This window comes from Hyla sarda, chromosome 9 (genome assembly GCF_029499605.1).
Source record: "Hyla sarda isolate aHylSar1 chromosome 9, aHylSar1.hap1, whole genome shotgun sequence".
NCBI lineage: Eukaryota > Metazoa > Chordata > Amphibia > Anura > Hylidae > Hyla > Hyla sarda.
Window position 1 is genome coordinate 15,119,237 of NC_079197.1, and position 18,707 is coordinate 15,137,943.

The window sequence follows — 18,707 nt, forward strand, 5'->3', positions numbered from 1 at the left end:
CATCCCCCCCCCTTCATGTCACATTCCCCCCTCCTTCATGTCACATTCCCCCCCCTTCATGTCACATTCCCCCCCCCCCCTTGTCACATCCCCCCCCTCTGTCACATTCCCCCCCCCCCCTTCATGGTCACATTCCCCCCCCCCCCCTTGTCACATCCCCCCCCCCCCCTCTGTCACATTCCCCCCTTCTCACCTTGTTCTGCAGCAGGATACACTGGGTTTGCCGGGCAGATTTCAAACCTAGTGTATTTGCTGCAGAACAAGCCCTTTCCCCTTCAGCCAATCACAGGCTTTACACCACTGCGGCCTGTGATTGGCTGAAAAGTGAAAGGTCCTGTAAGATGAATAGAGCAGGGACCAGAGTGCACGGAGGGGAACGACATCTTCAGGGACCGGGATTAGGTGAGCAAAAGGTTTTTTTATTTTACTACTTTTTCCTTTTACATTTAGCTCAGTGTTTTTCTGACAGGGTACCTCCAGCTGTTGTGAAACTACTACTCCCAGCATGCCCGGACAGCCTTTGGCTGTTCGGGCATGCTGAGAGTTGTAGTTTTGCAACAGCTGGAGGCCCCATGGTAGGGAAACACTGACTTTTAGTATTTTTCTTTACCTGCTCTGGCCGGCCCCGCAACGGGAGCCGACCAGAGCAGATAATCGCATGTTTTCCCGGGGGCCGCATCGCTATATTGCATTGCTTTTGCGATATATCGTGCAGCCCGGTGCATTGCCGTGGAATGAGATTTGCCATAGAATGAGATGGTCCGCCTCCATCACATCCTATTGGCTCTCTCTTGTCACGTGACATATTTAAACGTCACGCATCGATGCGCACAGTAGTGTCAGTTTGGCTATCACAGGGAGAGGATCTCCTCACCCTGTGATAGCTGAAGCTGTACGGAGCTCTCATGGCCTCTGTGGCCCGACAGAAGTTCACACATGTACGCAGCTCATACGGCTGCCTCATATACATTTACTGTTGATCCACAGCGCTATCGGGATCCCCACGCCCGCAGCTGTACTCCCCGTCCCCCGCATCTCTACTCCCCGTCCCCCGCATCTCTACTCCCCGTCCCCCGCATCTCTACTCCCCGTCCCCCGCATCTCTACTCCCCGTCCCCCGCATCTCTACTCCCCGTCCCCGCAGCTCTACTCCCCGTCCCCCGCAGCTCTACTCCCCGTCCCCCGCAGCTCTACTCCCCGTCCCCCGCAGCTCTACTCCCCGTCCCCCGCAGCTCTACTCCCCGTCCCCCGCAGCTCTACTCCCCGTCCCCTGTGAACGCTCAGGGAGCGATCCACAGCGCTATGGGGATTCCTACGCCCGATGGCGCTGTCATCAGTGTGCGTCCCCGCGAGCGCCCCACGCCCGCAGCTCTACTCCCCGTCCTCCGCCCCCCGCAGCTGTATTCCCTGTCCCGTTAAAGCTCAGGGAGCGGGGAACAGAAAGTAGAGCATCGGGCGCAGGTAAAGTAGTACTGCGCATGCGCATCACTACGCAAATAACTTAACCTGCGCCCGATGCTCTACTTTCTGTTCCCCGCTCCCTGAGCGTTAACGGGACGGGGAGTAGAGCTACGGAGGGACGGGGAGTAGAGCTACGGAGGGACGGGGAGTAGAGCTGCGGGGGACGGGGAGTAGAGCTACGGAGGGACGGGGAGTAGAGCTACGGAGGGACGGGGAGTAGAGCTGCGGGGGACGGGGAGTAGAGCTGCGGGGGACGGGGAGTAGAGCTGCGGGGGACGGGGAGTAGAGCTGCGGGGGACGGGGAGTAGAGCTGCGGGGGACGGGGAGTAGAGCTGCGGGGGACGGGGAGTAGAGCTGCGGGGGACGGGGAGTAGAGATGCGGGGACGGGGAGTAGAGATGCGGGGACGGGGAGTAGAGATGCGGGGGATGGGGAGTACAGCTGCGGGCGTGGGGATCCTGATAGCGCTGTGCATCAACAGTAAATGTATATGAGGCAGCCGTATGAGCTGCGTACATGTGTGAACTTCTGTCGGGCCACAGAGGCCATGAGAGCTCCGTACAGCTTCAGCTATCACAGGGTGAGGAGATCCTCTCCCTGTGATAGCCAAACTGACACTGCTGTGCGCATCGATGCGTGACGTTTAAATATGTCACGTGACAAGAGAGAGCCAATAGGATGTGATGGAGGCGGACCATCTCATTCTATGGCAAATCTCATTCCACGGCAATGCACCGGCCGGGAACTCTGTAATTCTACCCCGAGCGTGTCTCGGGGTTACCGATCCTGGCAGGGAAAATTAACCCCGAGTCACGCTCGGGAATACCGCTCAGGAGGTTAAAAAAAAAAAAGGTTTTTTTTGCTGGAATACCCCTTTAATGGTTTGGGCCTTCGTACTGGTGTCAATTTAAAGATATTTTGGCATCCTACATGGCCCCAGTCATTCATATTTTGTCATGTTGGGGGAAATTTATCAAAACCTGTCCAGAGGAAAAGTTGCTGAGTTGCCCATAGCTACCAATCAGATCGCTGCTTTCATTTTGCATTTCAAAATGAAAGAAGCGATCTGATTGGTTGCTATGGGCAACTCAGCAATTTTTCTTCTGGACAGGATTTGATAAATGTCCCCCATTATGTCTCTTGTATGAGGAATCACATTTGAAGTTCTGACCATAAGATATTATATCCGGGAGACATTTATCAAGGTATTTAGGGGGGGAGATTTATCAAAATCTGTCCAAAGGAAAAGTTGCTGAGTTGCCCATAGCAACCAATCAGATCGCTGCTTTCATTTTTCAGAGGCCTTTTCAGAGCTGCAACTTTTTAGTTTTGCTTATGTTAAGGATAAATATGTAGCACATAAGCAAAACTAAAGCAAAAAAATATATATAAAAAATTACTTCAGAACTTTCTTACCAAAGCAAACAATGATAAATGTCCCCCTCCTGCTTCAGTAACCTCCAAATTGAGCTCCGACTTCTATAAAGACAAATTTAGGAAAGTTATCTGAACATTTTAGGAATATTACTACTTATCTGTATTACCTACCTTGTACGTATCCTTATTTATATTACGGGTTCTCCATTTACTCACAAAGCTGTATTCAGCTACTGTGTTTTGTCTGTTTTTTTTTCCATTTTGTAGGTTTTAGGTTTGTCAGATTTTCAATACTGTTTTTCAAACGCCTTTTTTTTGTGTATTCACGTGTTATGTGTCTGTGTTACAGAATATGGGGAGTTTTTGCACTGTAAGGGGAAAAAGTTCACGGACTTTGAAGAGATCCGGTTGGAAATTGAGGCGGAAACTGACAGAGTCACCGGGACTAACAAGGGCATCTCTCCTGTGCCAATAAACCTTCGGGTATATTCTCCAAATGGTAAGTGGTTTCCATGAAAGCGCCAACAGATATAGATGGTAAGGAACCTCCATATATCCTGAGATATGAGGACTGTCGTGGTTCTTTAGCGGATTATGGAAATGAGGTGGACAAGGCCACATAAAGCATACATGCATCTATGATGGGTGTAACACTGTTAGAGTTTGGAAACCATGTAGTGGGAAAGACCTAGCCCAACTTGGTCACATTCATCTTCACTCAAACCAGTGTCACCCCCCAATATGGCAGCCCCTCTCCATGAAGTGTTACTAAGGAGGAGCAAGGCCAAGTTTCAAGTCTTCTACTAAAAGACTGTAAGGGTATGTTCACACTACGAATTTTGGCCTGAATCTCCGCTCGCAGAATTCCACGAGCGGAGATTCCATCTGGCGGCCACCGCCAAAATACTTCGGCAGTAGGATCGGGTGGCACTGCGCCGTCACCATTGACGGCTATGCAGTGCTCGCGGACTTCCGCGCAAAAAATGAACATGTTCTTTCTTTGTGCGGATCAATTTCAGCGGCTGAAATTCCGCAGTGGGAACGGGTCCGCGGAAGACCCATTAACACTAATGTAAGCAATTCACACCGCAGAATTCCGTGCTAATTACGTAGCGTGAGCATACCCTTAGGGTCTACTCAGACGGCAGAATTTCCGCTTGCGGAATTCCGCCTTAAATTAAAGCCCACTCCGCACTCCCATTCACACTTCTGAATTTCTGCCTACGATATTCTGCCTCAAATTAAAGCCCATAAATTTCTATGGGATTCCACACTCCCATTCACACTTCTGAATTCCTGCTTGTGGAATTCTGTGCTAATTACATAGGGTGAGCGTACTACGGAATCTCTATGGAATCTCTGGACCGAAAATTTCCGCCCGGAGATTCTGAGTGCGGCCAGCGCCGACTGAATCAGTCGGCGCTAGTACCGTGCGGACACTGCAGTCTCCAATAGACTGCAGTGTGTTCCGTCAGTATTTCCGCCTGAAGAATGAGCAACGCCATTCTTCAGGGGGAAATTTCCAAGCGGATTTTCCGTTCACAAATTCCGCTTCACAAATTCCAAAGTGTGAATTTGTAAACGAAAACCCATTCACTACACTATACATTTTAGCAAGCGGAATTTCTGCCTGCAATTTCAAAGGGGAATTGCAGGCGGAAATTCCGTACTGTGAACCTAGCCTTAGGCTAGGTTCACACTGCGGAATCTCCCTGCAGAAAATTTCCACCCAGAGATTCCGAGCTCGACCAGGACCGACTGAATCAGTCGGCGCTAGGACCGCGCGGACCCTGCAGTCTTCAATAGACTGCAATGTGTTCCGCGATTATTTCTGCCTGAAGAACGAGCTTCACAAATTCCAAAGTGTGAATTTGTGAACAAAAACCCATTCACTATACTATACATTTTAGTAAGCAGAATTTCTGCCTGCAATTTCAAAGTGGAATTGCAGGAGGAAATTCTGTAGTGTGAACCTAACCTTAGATAGTGATGGTAGTGGATGGTGAACACATTCCATGTTTTTAATTCTTTCCATTTGACCCACCTGTAAGTCCAGGTCTTTTTAGCTTACAAGCTATATTCTTTTTATGTTTTACTCTTAGTGCTTAACCTGACCCTTGTCGACCTCCCGGGTATGACCAAAGTCCCAGTAGGTGACCAACCTGTGGATATTGAGGCTCAGATCCGTGAAATGCTCATGCAGTTTGTTACCAAGGAGAACTGCCTCATTCTTGCCGTATCGCCTGCTAACTCTGATCTGGCAAACTCTGATGCCTTGAAAATCGCCAAAGAAGTGGATCCCCAAGGTAGGTCCAGCGAACCGTTTCATGCCTTTTTTCGCTCAACCGTCGGCCTATACAATCTATAAGACGTGTCTCGTTTCCTTTGCAGGGCAGCGCACAATAGGTGTCATAACCAAACTAGATCTGATGGATGAAGGGACTGATGCTAGAGATATTTTGGAAAATAAATTATTACCCTTGCGAAGAGGTGAGGAACCATCTGTCATGGTCACAGGCCACAACTTTCCCCCCCTATTTTTGGTCTTCAGTCATAGACCCGGCTTTATTTGTCCATCCCATCACCACATCTCATAGATTATTTCTTTCACAGGTTACATTGGAGTGGTAAACAGAAGTCAGAAGGACATAGATGGCAAGAAGGATATCCAAGCTGCTTTAAGTGCTGAAAGGAAGTTCTTCTTGTCCCACCCATCTTACCGACATCTTGCTGAACGCATGGGGACCCCCTACTTACAGAAAACTCTCAATCAGGTAAATACAAGGAGTGCAAACAAGATGAATTGAATGAGCGAGTGCTGTAGATCCTATACAGAAGTGCCTTCTGACTCCCCACTGGCAGATATCAGGGTATATGAGTTTGGATGTGTAAAGGGGCATTGGGAGCCATCTAGTGAGCCCTAAAGCTGTCCCTATAAACCACGCTCCATGCCTTCTTGATAATGTGGACAAGACTAGATATGAGGATAAGTTTACAGCAGACAAAACCAGGAGATGCAGGGGATGAACAGGTTAACTGAATTTCAAAACACGGATCAGGAAATCAAGAGCACTGTTCTCACTGGACTCAGAACAAGGAACACACTAGACACCCCACTCCAAGCATGGGGGGACATCAATACTAAAGCCAAATAGATAATCAATATTGCTGAATGAAGAGCTGGCACTACTAGCAATATAGTCCCTTGCAAATCCCAAAGTAGATCATGCAGAGTGTGACAACAGGAGAATACAGCAGCACACTGCTAGCACAACGATATAGATAAAACATGAGTATACATGACTATATAGATAGAACATGAAAAGCTATCCAGCTGTAATGCAATGAATGAAAATATGAAATTATGAGGTACTTAGCTTGCAAATTTGGCGGCCAAATAGCTTGGACCGTCCCACCACGGTAAGGTGACCTCATTCTGGGACAGACCCTACACTATGAATATGCCTCTGTGTGAACAGCTCAGCAGGCATTGCAAGATCTGAAACATCCAAGGCACCTTATATACACCTAATAGAGGTGGGTGGGGTGCAAGAGCCAACATGGAGGTAGCCACTCACCCGTATGTGTAATACAACCAAAGAATAGGTTGGCCAGCACTATTGATTCCAAACTATAATATAGACCTGGCTTACAGGTGCAGGCTGCTGGGCTAAATATACAGCAACAGGAGAATACAGCAGCACACTGCTAGCACAAAGATATAGATAAAACATGAGTATACATGAGTATATAGATAGAACATGAAAAGCTATACAGCTGTAATGTAATTAAGATGTAATGTAATTCTTTGGTTATATATATATATATATATATATATATATATATATATATATATATATATATATATATATATATATAAACAGGACAGATAACAATTGTTAAAACTCAGGATACATGTGCTCAGACAGACATAGTGAACATCAAGCCAACATGGCCAGAATATAGGTCTATTCACCAGCCCAGAACAGCACCTGAAGAGGTCTTATATACCCTCCCAGTGCTAAAGTCAAGAAGGTTAACTCTTCCTATCCCAGAGAGAATTAACACAGAAACTGTTCAGACATAAACAATGTCTGAACAGGACCCAAAGCGGAAAATACTAAATACAGATATACGGACATTACATGTTCTTTTTCTAATTTAATTTTCTATTTTCTAATTTAAATATTTTTTTTATCAAATTTTTTTTGTACTTTATTATGGGGGAAGCCATATTGCTTAAGATTCTGTTCTGCTCTGGTGACCTCATTTAGAGAGATACTTTACAGCAGCCTCATGGACTAGGAGACAATAGACACATTGACATAGTTGGGGAAATTTTCTAGATACGCTCTGGGACCTGTGCAGAGGTCAGTGTTCAGGAAGGAGGAGAAGGTGAGCTGCAACCATCACCTATTGTGAGTGACAGATCCTGTGTTATCTATATAGATTTGCCACCTTTCATTATAATCCCACATGTGATAACAAGGTTAACACTCTGTACAGAACAGAAGCTTTCAGTTTATTATTAGGTCTAGAGGCCAGAATGAAAACTGCTAAATTTCAGGATTAAATAGTATGAATAGTAACATGGGAAATTAAAATAAAATAAAAATAAAAAGCATAAAATAATTCTGGAAAATAATATATAACATAAAACCTTTTTGTTTAAATAAAATGAAGATTTAAACAATAGGTAATTTCCTGTGTAAACATTCGCTTTGAGGTGGTGAGGTTGAGGTTATTACTATTATCAACTTTTTTTCCCTCTTTTTTACCTTTTATTAATAGCAATTGACCAATCACATCCGGGACACTCTGCCAGCGCTGCGCAACAGGCTGCAGGGCCAACTTCTCTCCATTGAGAAGGAAGTGGATGAGTACAAGAATTTCCGTCCAGATGACCCAGCTCGTAAAACCAAGGCTCTTCTCCAGTGAGTTCTGTCTAACGTGGACATCCTCGGCAGGCTACCCTGTGCCTACTGAGAAAAGACAATTCACCATTTTCAAAATTTATGCTGGAGTATGGCTATGTTCACACCATACTCCAGATCCAATATTGTCATCTTATTGACCTAATTCTCAATGCATGCTAACAGATGCCTACGTTCCGTTATATGAAATTATTTCTTGGAAAGGACTATTAAAATAACGAACCATTGACATCAGTTTATATCCTATATACATCTGTTTCTATCCGTTAATGTTTGTTTTTTTAACCCTTTTTTTAAAACTATTTACGCTTAAGGTGAAGTGATCTGGCCTCACTTCTTTTCTAAGCATGCTCAGTTGCAATAAGGGATTATAACAGATGTTAAAGGGGTATTCCGGCCGTAGACATCTTATCCCCTATCCAAAAGATTGCAGGGGGCCCGTCGCTGGGACCCAAAGCGATCTCTGTGCAGCACCCGCATTCTTGCCGGGCTTCCGCTCCAGTCTCGGGGACCTCTGTGTTTCCGTCACTGGAGAAGTGACACATCATGCCACGCCCCCTAGGGACGCCACGGCCCCTCCATTCATGTCTATGGGAGGGGGTGTGATGACCACCACACCCCATCCCATAGACATGAATAGAGGGGGCTTGGCAAGATGTCACTAGGGAGCGTCACAGAGGCTTCTGAGACTGGAGCAGAAGCCCAGAATAGAATGCGAGTGCTGCATGGAGAAGGATAGGGGATAAGATGTCTGATCGTGGGGGGCTCACTGCTGGGGCCCCCCCCGCGATCAGACATCTTATCCCCTATCCTTCGTATAGGGGATAAGATGCCTATGGCCGGAATACCCCTTTAAAACTAAGGCCTTGTTCACATTGCGGAGAAATAAATTGTGCATTTTCCTGTAAACTACCAGATCCCCGATGGATCACCGATTTAAGAGAATGGGGTCTGTCAGAACCCGGCAGTGTCCGTTAGGTTCTGACCTGTTTCAGGGTCCATTCTGCAGAACGGACCCTGAACGCCCATAGAAATGAATGGATCTGAGGAATGGAAATGAAAAACGCTAATGTGAACCCAGCCTAATACACGGTTAAAGGGAATCTGCCACTTAGAAATAGCATAGGCAACTGCTTACATTGCATTGGTATTTGTATACAGCACATCCGTGGCTGCAATAGTGCAAAAAATGCATTTTATTGCTGGTCTGAAGAGTCAGGGAGGAGCGGCTTGGCACTAAGATGGGCTGTACTGTGCCCAGGGCTGTTACGCCTCTCCCCACTCACTTTGCCTGCCTTTTCCCTGTATGATGGACAGCCGGGGATCTCTAGTGCACATACGGTGAGTCTCTAAAACCCTCACCTATGTGGGATTTCGCCAGGGCTTGGAGAGTCCATCATACAGAAAGCAGGCAGAAAGCACCACCCAGCAGTGCAGTAGCCACGCCTCTTTGACTCTCTGGGCCAGCAATAGCAATTTTTGCACTATTGCATGGATGTGCTATATAAAAGTACCATTACGCTGAGTGCAACCATAGCTGTATAAGTGTACAATGGTTTTCCATATAAAATAATTCATGTCCTAATCTGGATCCACCAATACAGTGCGTATTGTAGGCCAGAAGTCATACGCCAGGCTGAGTCTACTGTAGTTGACAATCTTATATGTTAGGTCAGTGTTTCCCAACCAGGATGCCTCCAGCTGTTGCTAAACTACAACTTTCAGCATGCCCGAACAGCCGTTGGCTGTTCGGGCATGCTGGGACTTGTAGTTTTGCAACAGCTGGAGGCACCCTGGTTGGGAAACACTGTGTTAGGCTCAATGTAAAGTGTCCTTTATTGCCTTTATTGTTCTTTTTAGAATGGTGCAACAGTTTTCTGTGGACTTTGAGAAACGCATTGAAGGCTCCGGGGATCAGATCGACACTTACGAGCTTTCTGGTGGTGCAAGAATTAATCGAATCTTCCATGAACGTTTTCCTTTTGAGTTGGTGAAGGTAAGTACACCAGCTATGGTTGTTGGATGTTTTTTCTCCACAGGTCTACTACTGTAAGGGGGTAATATGGGGGTTGCCTACTACTATATAGGCCTACTGCTTTATGGGGGCTGCCTACTACTATGAGAAGGCCTACTACTATATGGGGGGGCCTACTACTATATGAGGGAACAGAGGAAAGTCTACTACTGTATGCGGGCAATATGGGGGCTGCCTACAACTATATGGGGCCTACTACTAAATGAGGGCTGTCCACTTCTATTTGGAGGCCTACTACTATATAGGGGCATACAACTATATAGGGGCACAAAGGGGGGGGGTCTACTACTATATGGGGGTAATATGAGGGTTGCCTACTACTATATGGGGCCTACTACTGTATGGGGGCTACCTACTACTATGAAGATGCCTACTATTTTATGGGGGCCTACTACTATAGGGGGAACAGAGGGAAGTCTACTACTGTATGGGGGCAATATGGGGACTACCTACTACGGTATGGGGCCTACTACTGAATGGGGGCTTCCTACTACTAAATGATGGCTGTCCACTTCTATGTGGAGGCCTACTACTATATGGGGACTTACAACTATATGAGGGCACAGAGGGGGGTCTACTACTGTATGGGAGAAATATGGGGCTGCCTACTACTATATGGGACATACTACTGTATCCCCCATAGAGTAGTAAGTCCCATATAGTAGTAGGCAGCCCCAACATTTCTCCCATACAGTAGTAGACCCCCCTCTGTGCCCATATAGTTGTCATATAGTTGTAAGCCCCCATATAGTAGTAGGCCTCCAAGTCTTGGCCTGGATAAAAATGAATGGTGGTTTAGGCTTAATAGTGAATAAAAAAAAATAACACAGGGGGCCTGGGAAGAGGATAGGAAGTTAAAAAAGCATATAAATATGAAATAACAGCAACTATATTAATTACAAACATGTCACTAATATGGGGGTGGGGTGAAAGTTTTCAAAATGAGCTGTGAAGGGGAACTGTGGCAAAAAGAGGTTGGGAACCACTGATGTACACAACTAATAAGCATTCTCTTGAATACAGATGGAGTTTGATGAGAAGGACCTGAGAAGGGAGATCAGCTACGCCATCAAGAACATCCATGGCATAAGGCACGTATAGCATGTAGAATGGCTTGAGTTGGCATGTGTATTAGCCCTATTGCGCTTCGCTCTGTAGCCCCCTCCCCATATAGGACCTTATTTTCACCCACCCCACTGATACCTGTAAGTGTCCCTTTAGCTTGTGATGCCTCACCCTTCTTAGAATCGTAGGCGCAGCCTCTGGGAGAATAAGGCAGATGCGTAAAGCTAAGTCTTCCCTCAGTCATGTGGTAATTGTACACATTATACAAAATGGAGTAATACTTGTATAAACTTCACATATACAGAGATGAGCGGCAACACTTAGGCCCTGCTTATGTTTTCCTCCATAAGTCTGTCATAATACACACCTGAGCTGCTGCAGAACAACATAATACACACCTGAGCTGCTGCAGAACAACATAATACACACCTGAGCTGCTGCAGAACAACATAATACACACCTGAGCTGCTGCAGAACAACATAATACACACCTGAGCTGCTGCAGAACAACATAATACACACCTGAGCTGCTGCAGAACAACATAATACACACCTGAGCTGCTGCAGAACAACATAATACACACCTGAGCTGCTGCAGAACAACATAATACACACCTGAGCTGCTGCAGACCAACATAATACACACCTGAGCTGCTGCAGAACAACATAATACACAACTGTGCTGCTGCAGAATAACAAAATACACACCTGTGCTACTGCAGAACTTCATAATACACACCTCAGCTCCTGTAGAACCTCATAATACACACCTGTGCTGCTGCAGAACTTCATAATACACACATCAGCTGCTGCAGAACCTCATAATACACACACCAGCTGCTGCAGAATAACATAATACAAGCCTCCAAGGCTGCAGAACTTCATAATACACACTTCAGCTGCTGCAGAACATAAGAATACACCTTCGCCATTGCAGAACACCTTAGCCATTGCAGAACATCATACTATGCTTCTCTGCTGCTGCAGAACGCACCTTCATTGCTGCAGAACCTTAATACACACCTCAGCTGCTGCAGAACATCAGAATACACACCTCAGCTGCTGCAGAACATCAGAATACACACCTTAGCTACTGCAGAACACCATAACAGTCACCCACAATGCTTCAGAACATCATAATACACACCCCAGCTGTTGCAGATGTTTATGATTTTTTTAAAGAGGTTCTGCATCAGCTGAATCCATCCTATGACTTGACCTGATTTAATCAGGATCCAAAATGATTCCCCACACAATAATCAGGATTTGACCCATCTCAGGATCCTACCTGTAGTCAAGCTGCCTTGTGGCTACCAGTAGCATTGCCTTATTAGCCAGATTGTTAACCCTTATTGGCATTGCAGTGACTGGTGGGTAACGCTGTATATTCTCTATATCACCCGCCTCACTTTTTGTCGGGTGTTTAGAACTGGGCTCTTCACACCTGACATGGCCTTTGAAACCATCGTCAAGAAGCAAGTGAAGAAGATCAAAGAGCCGTCCATGAAATGCGTCGACATGGTCATTTCCGAGCTTATCAGTACGGTTAGACAGTGCACCAAGAAGGTAACCCTTCTGGATCGGGAGCCCGGCGTGGCCGCGGTTCCTTTATATATATAAATATATGTGACATAACAACCCCAAAAGCATGATCTGAGGACGCAGCCAATCAGAAAGCAAGAGCTCTCTGCATTCTGACCGTCTGAGTCGCGTCAACTGAGCATGCTCCTTGAACTATAGCCTCCTTTTTGGCCTTGTGCATGCATCATAAAAGGAGCCGTAGAGCCACCGGTATGGTGAGAGTGTGTGAGAATACGTGTGCATTGAGAGTCTCGGTATAGTCTAGTCTATGATTGGAACAACAAATTAAAAAAAAGGGTTTGTTTGTTTTCCAGAAACAGCGCCACCCTAGGGCTCTGAATGGTATTGTGTCTCATCAACATTCTAGTAAATAAAACTTGAGTTGCAATACCAGATACGGCCCAATAGTGGCGCTGTTTCTGGGGATAAAAAAGCAGACTATGTTTTAGAATTATAGCTAAGAACAGCTCTGTAGGTGCACGGTCTCTTAATTGAGTGTGGCAAAACTACAACTCCCAGCATGCCCGGACAGCCATTGGCTGTCCGGGCATGCTGGGGGTTGTAGTTTTGCAACAGATGCGCAGTTTGGAGACCAATGATGTAGGGCAATAGTAGCATAGCCAAGGTAGAGTCTTTCTTTACCTCTACCACAGTGGTCTACAACCTGCGGACCTCCAGATGTTGCAAAACTACAACTCCCCCCCGTGCATGCTGGGAGTTGTAGTTTTGCAACATCTGGAGGTCCGCAGGTTGGAGACCACTGCTCTACCAGATCCTTCCATTCCTTGTCATTACTTTATATATATTCTTCTATCCCCCTTTCTATCTTATCTTCTAAGCTCTCCTGTCTCTTTGTCCTCCTCTGATGTTGCAGCGCCTCCTTCACCAATAAGAATCAGTTGACCCCTTAAAGGGGTACTCCACTGCTTCAATGTTCGGCTGTCAATCCCCCTCCCATAGACTTGCAATGAGTGGGAGTGGCGTGACGTCACAAGGGGGTGCGGCTGTAACGTCACGACCCCCACAGCCCACACCCAGCATTCGGAACTAAATGTTCTGAATGCTGCAGCATTGGAGTACCCCTTTAATGCCTAAGACCATGTTTACACGGCGGAATCTTTACGGTAGGTCTGCAAATAGCTGGCACCGATAGAACAAGCCGAAACTAGGACCGCTCGGTAATGCGCCGTCTCCATAGACGGCAGTGCATTTCTGAGTGGATTTTGCCGAAAGAACTGACATGGTAATTCTTTTGGCGAAGTTTGGAATCCTCTGTGCACGGTGCAGCAGAATCCCAGTGAAATTGAAAACAATGGGACTGTGCTGCAAAGGAATTTCCGAGCAGAATTTTTCCGCTCTGAAGCTCCGCCGTGTGAACAACGGCCTGAGGCCATGCGCCGCGTCCACGGTTTGGGCCATCATGCGGATATAAATGAACATGTCAACTAAGCCGCATCGCGGTCAAACTGGTTTTTGCACACAACACAATGGCGGACATTTTTTTTTCTAATGACCTACACAGAACTTCGGCAGCTGATCGTATTTGAGGGTCGAAAGAGGGAATATAATGCGTTCTCTTAGGGTTACTAATGTTACCATTTTGGCATAGTCCCTGCGTCCTATTCAAAAAATAAATAAATACATAAAAAGAGGGACAGATCTGCCTTATTACCCATCCCCAGTGTATGACCCTATGACTCTGAAGGGTTAGGCTTTAATTAACCAGATTTATCAAAACCTGTGCAGAGCACAAGTGGAGCAGTTACCCATAACAACCAATGAAATTGCTTCTTTCATTTTAAAAAAGTCCTCTGATTGGTTGCTATGGGAAACCAAGAAGCCATCTGATTGGTTGCTATGGGCAACTGCACCCCTTCTCCTCTGCACAAGTTTTCATAAATTTTCCCCCTAATGCTATTATAGGCACAATATATCACCCCAAATCGACAAACGCTATGGAAATACGAATGGTTCCCATTATAATGGAATGATGGCCATCGGAATGGAGGGGAAGCCCACCATTGTGCCTGTAATGACATACATCCCATTGCAAACTCCTTTTACCCTACACCCCTTTTCATTGCTGTCGGTCCCCGGCTAGCGCCCATTCCTAAGCAGCGCCATTCATTTTGCCTCATGTATTTCTCTGTGTTTTTCTCCCCCCCCCCCCCACCCGTGTCTCTCTATTTGACTCCCGTCTCTTCTCATACTGCCTGTCTCTTGCCTCATTGCGCTCTTCTCCACTTCCTCTCTGCCCCCTCTTGTCTCAATGTATGTCCTGCACCCCCCACCCACCCCCCCAACTTTTGGGGTTCACCTCGGATCGCACAGGACTGGACTCTTCACGCCTGACCTCGCTTTTGAAGCCATTGTGAAAAAGCAGGTGCAGAAGTTGAAGGAGCCGAGTCTGAAGTGTGTGGATATGGTAGTGAGTGAGCTGACCTCCACCATCCGAAAGTGTAGCGAAAAGGTAAAAAACTAAACAAAAAAGGGGGGCTCCTTCAGGCTGACGTATATGTGTTCATCAGTATGTGGTGAGCGGGCATCATAGATCCTGATTAGACCAGAGAGGTCAGTCTGTCCAACAACCATAGGCTCCAAACATGTCCATCACTGATCAGTCATTCATACATGGACATGTATCTGGAGGTATAGGGGTTAAAGGGGGCAGAGGGTTTTACAGGTTAAAGGGGTACTCCGGAGGAAAAAAAATGTTTTCAAGTCAACTGGAATCAGAAAGCTATACAGATTTGTAAATTACTTCTATATAAAAATCTTAACCCTTACAGTACTTATCAGCTGCTGTATGCTCCAGAGGAAGTTGTGTAATTCTTTCCAGTCTGACCCCAGTGCTCTCTGCTGACACCTCTGTTCGTCTCAGGAACTGTTCAGAGCAGGAGCAAATCCTCATAGCAAACCTCTCCTGCTCTGGACAGTTCCTGACACGGATAGTGGTGTCAGCAGAGAGCACTGTGGTTAGACTGGAAAGAGCTACACAACTTCCTCTGGAGCATACAGTAGCTGATAAGTACTGGAAGGATTAAGATTTTTATATAGAAGTAATCTTACAAACCTGTATAACTTTATGGCCCCAGTTGAGTTCACACTTAAGGCCAGTCTTGTTTCATATGGTTTTACTAGGGCAGTGTTTCCCAACCAGGGTGCCTCCTGCTGTTACAAAAGTAGAATACCCATGCTGGGAGTAGTAGTTATGCCCTTTCAGCTTTCAGATATGCCGACCACAGGGTACAGAACCTGATCGCTAATGGAACATAAAAAATAAATGATTGATTCTCACGCTGAACACAGAGATATTCAATACTTAATAAGATCATTCCCGCTGCCGACTGGACTATATAATGGGAACATATTTCCCATTAATGTTTTCACATGAATTTAGTATTTTATAAAAAAAGAAAAGCAATATTGTCAGTTGCAAAATCCATGTCGTATTAACTGTGGTAGACAACAGCCACCTGAAGTGCAAGAATAGAAAAAAAGAAATAATAACAAAAAATAATACAAAGAAACCTAAAAGAACAACACAGAATGGTAAAAATGTCATGATTATTTTATCCTTTTTTTTTTACATTTTCCTCCTGTAAGCCCCCGTATATAGTTGTAGGCCCTTATACTGCCCCCATATATAGTTGTAGGCCCCTATATTACCCCATATATAGTTGTAGGCCCCTATACTGCCCACATATATAGTTGTAGGCCCCTATACTGCCCACATATATAGTTGTAGGCCCCTATACTGCCCCCATATATAGTTGTAGGCCCTTATACTACCCCATATATAGTTGTAGGCCCTTATACTACCCCATATATAGTTGTAGGCCCCTATATTACCCCATATATAGTTGTAGGCCCCTATACTGCCCACATATATAGTTGTAGGCCCTTATACTGCCCCCATATATAGTTGTAGGCCCTTATACTGCCCCCATATATAGTTGTAGGCCCCTATATTGTCCCTATATATAGTTGTAGGCTCGTATACTGCCCCATATATAGTTGTAGGCCCCTATACTGCCCCATATATAGTTGTAGGCCCTTATACTGGCCCATATATAGTTGTATGCCCGTATACTGCCCCATATATAGTTGTAGGCCCCTATACTGCCCCATATATAGTTGTAGGCCCTTATACTGGCCCATGTATAGTTGTAGGCCCTTATACTGCCCCCTTATATCGTTGTAGGCCCATATTCTACCCCATATATAGTTTTAGGCCCCTATACTGCCTCATATATAGTTGTAGGCCCTTATACTGCCCTGTATATAGTTGTAGACCCCTATACTGCCCCATATATAGTTGTAGGCCCATATACTGTCCCCATATATAGTTGTAGGCCCCTACACTACCCCATATATAGTTATAGATCCCTATACTGCCCCCATATATAGTTGTAGGCCCCTATACTACCCCATATATATTTGTAGACCCGTATACTGCCCCATATATAGTTGTAGACCCCTATACTGCCCCCATATATAGTAATAGATCCCTATACTGCCCCCATATATAGTTGTAGGCCCCTATACTGCCCACATATATAGTTGTAGGCCCCTATACTGCCCCATATATAGTTGTAGGCCCCTATACTGCCCACATATATAGTTGTAGGCCCCTATACTGCCCCCATATATAGTTGTAGGCCCTTATACTACCCCATATATAGTTGTAGGCCCTTATACTACCCCATATATAGTTGTAGGCCCCTATATTACCCCATATATAGTTGTAGGCCCCTATACTGCCCACATATATAGTTGTAGGCCCTTATACTGCCCCCATATATAGTTGTAGGCCCTTATACTGCCCCCATATATAGTTGTAGGCCCCTATATTGTCCCTATATATAGTTGTAGGCTCGTATACTGCCCCATATATAGTTGTAGGCCCCTATACTGCCCCATATATAGTTGTAGGCCCTTATACTGGCCCATATATAGTTGTATGCCCGTATACTGCCCCATATATAGTTGTAGGCCCCTATACTGCCCCATATATAGTTGTAGGCCCTTATACTGGCCCATGTATAGTTGTAGGCCCTTATACTGCCCCCTTATATCGTTGTAGGCCCATATTCTACCCCATATATAGTTTTAGGCCCCTATACTGCCTCATATATAGTTGTAGGCCCTTATACTGCCCTGTATATAGTTGTAGACCCCTATACTGCCCCATATATAGTTGTAGGCCCATATACTGTCCCCATATATAGTTGTAGGCCCCTACACTACCCCATATATAGTTATAGATCCCTATACTGCCCCCATATATAGTTGTAGGCCCCTATACTACCCCATATATATTTGTAGACCCGTATACTGCCCCATATATAGTTGTAGACCCCTATACTGCCCCCATATATAGTAATAGATCCCTATACTGCCCCCATATATAGTTGTAGGCCCATATACTACCCCATATATAGTTGTAGGCCCTTATACTGCCCCATATATAGTTGTATACCCCTATACTGCCCCCATATATAGTAATAGATCCCTATACTGCCCCCATATATAGTTGTAGGCCCATATACTACCCCATATATAGTTGTAGACCCCTATACTGCCCCCATATATAGTAATAGATCCCTATACTGCCCCCATATATAGTAATAGATCCCTATACTGCCCCCATATATAGTTGTAGGCCCATATACTACCCCATATATAGTTGTAGGCCCTTATACTGCCCCGTATATAGTTGTAGGCCCATATACTGCCCCATATATAGTTATAGACCCCTATAGTGCCCCCATATATAGTTGTAGGCCCTTATACTGCCCCATATATAGTTATAGACCCATATAGTGCCCCCATATATAGTTGTAGGCCCTTATACTGCCCCCATATATAATTGTAGGCCCTTATACTACCCCATATATAGTTGTAGACCCCTATACTGCTCCATATATAGTTATAGGCTCCTTCTCTACCCTTGAATGAGAAAAAGTAAGTAAAATGCCACAAAAGCAATCTTTTGAATAAATCTAATTGTGATATGAAAAAACAACAACAGAATAACCGTATTTCTTATACAGGTTATTACGATAAGAGAGCAGACATAATAAAACGAGTTATACTACATCATTGGCATATTCTTAGAGCAGATAAAAAATGTGGTATTTTATTTAAAGAGAATCCCATGTTTATTTATTAAAAAAAAATTATAAAAAGGCCAATCTATTGGAGATAAATTGATTCGTAGTGATGTGTCCTCTAAGAAGATCAGTCCGCAAA

At 45.3% G+C, this 18,707-nt stretch overlaps 1 protein-coding gene across 18 annotated transcripts in view; it reads left to right on the top strand.

Annotated features, from left to right (window-relative positions):
• The window catches only part of DNM1 (dynamin 1), a 121,820-nt gene that overhangs the window by 48,026 nt on the left and 55,087 nt on the right, over nt 1–18,707 (top strand). For 13 of the 18 annotated variants that reach the window (XM_056538721.1, XM_056538708.1, XM_056538710.1 and 10 more), the window contains exons 3-10: nt 3,187–3,336; nt 4,940–5,143; nt 5,229–5,327; nt 5,451–5,611; nt 7,629–7,771; nt 9,632–9,767; nt 10,830–10,897; nt 12,299–12,437. In XM_056538721.1, coding sequence (XP_056394696.1) covers nt 3,187–3,336; nt 4,940–5,143; nt 5,229–5,327; nt 5,451–5,611; nt 7,629–7,771; nt 9,632–9,767; nt 10,830–10,897; nt 12,299–12,437 — 1,100 coding nt within the window. Of the gene's footprint in view, nt 1–3,186; nt 3,337–4,939; nt 5,144–5,228; nt 5,328–5,450; nt 5,612–7,628; nt 7,772–9,631; nt 9,768–10,829; nt 10,898–12,298; nt 12,438–14,783; nt 14,923–18,707 lie in introns of all 18 variants that reach the window. The other 5 variants (XM_056538709.1, XM_056538713.1, XM_056538715.1 and 2 more) reach the window with 1 other exon arrangement.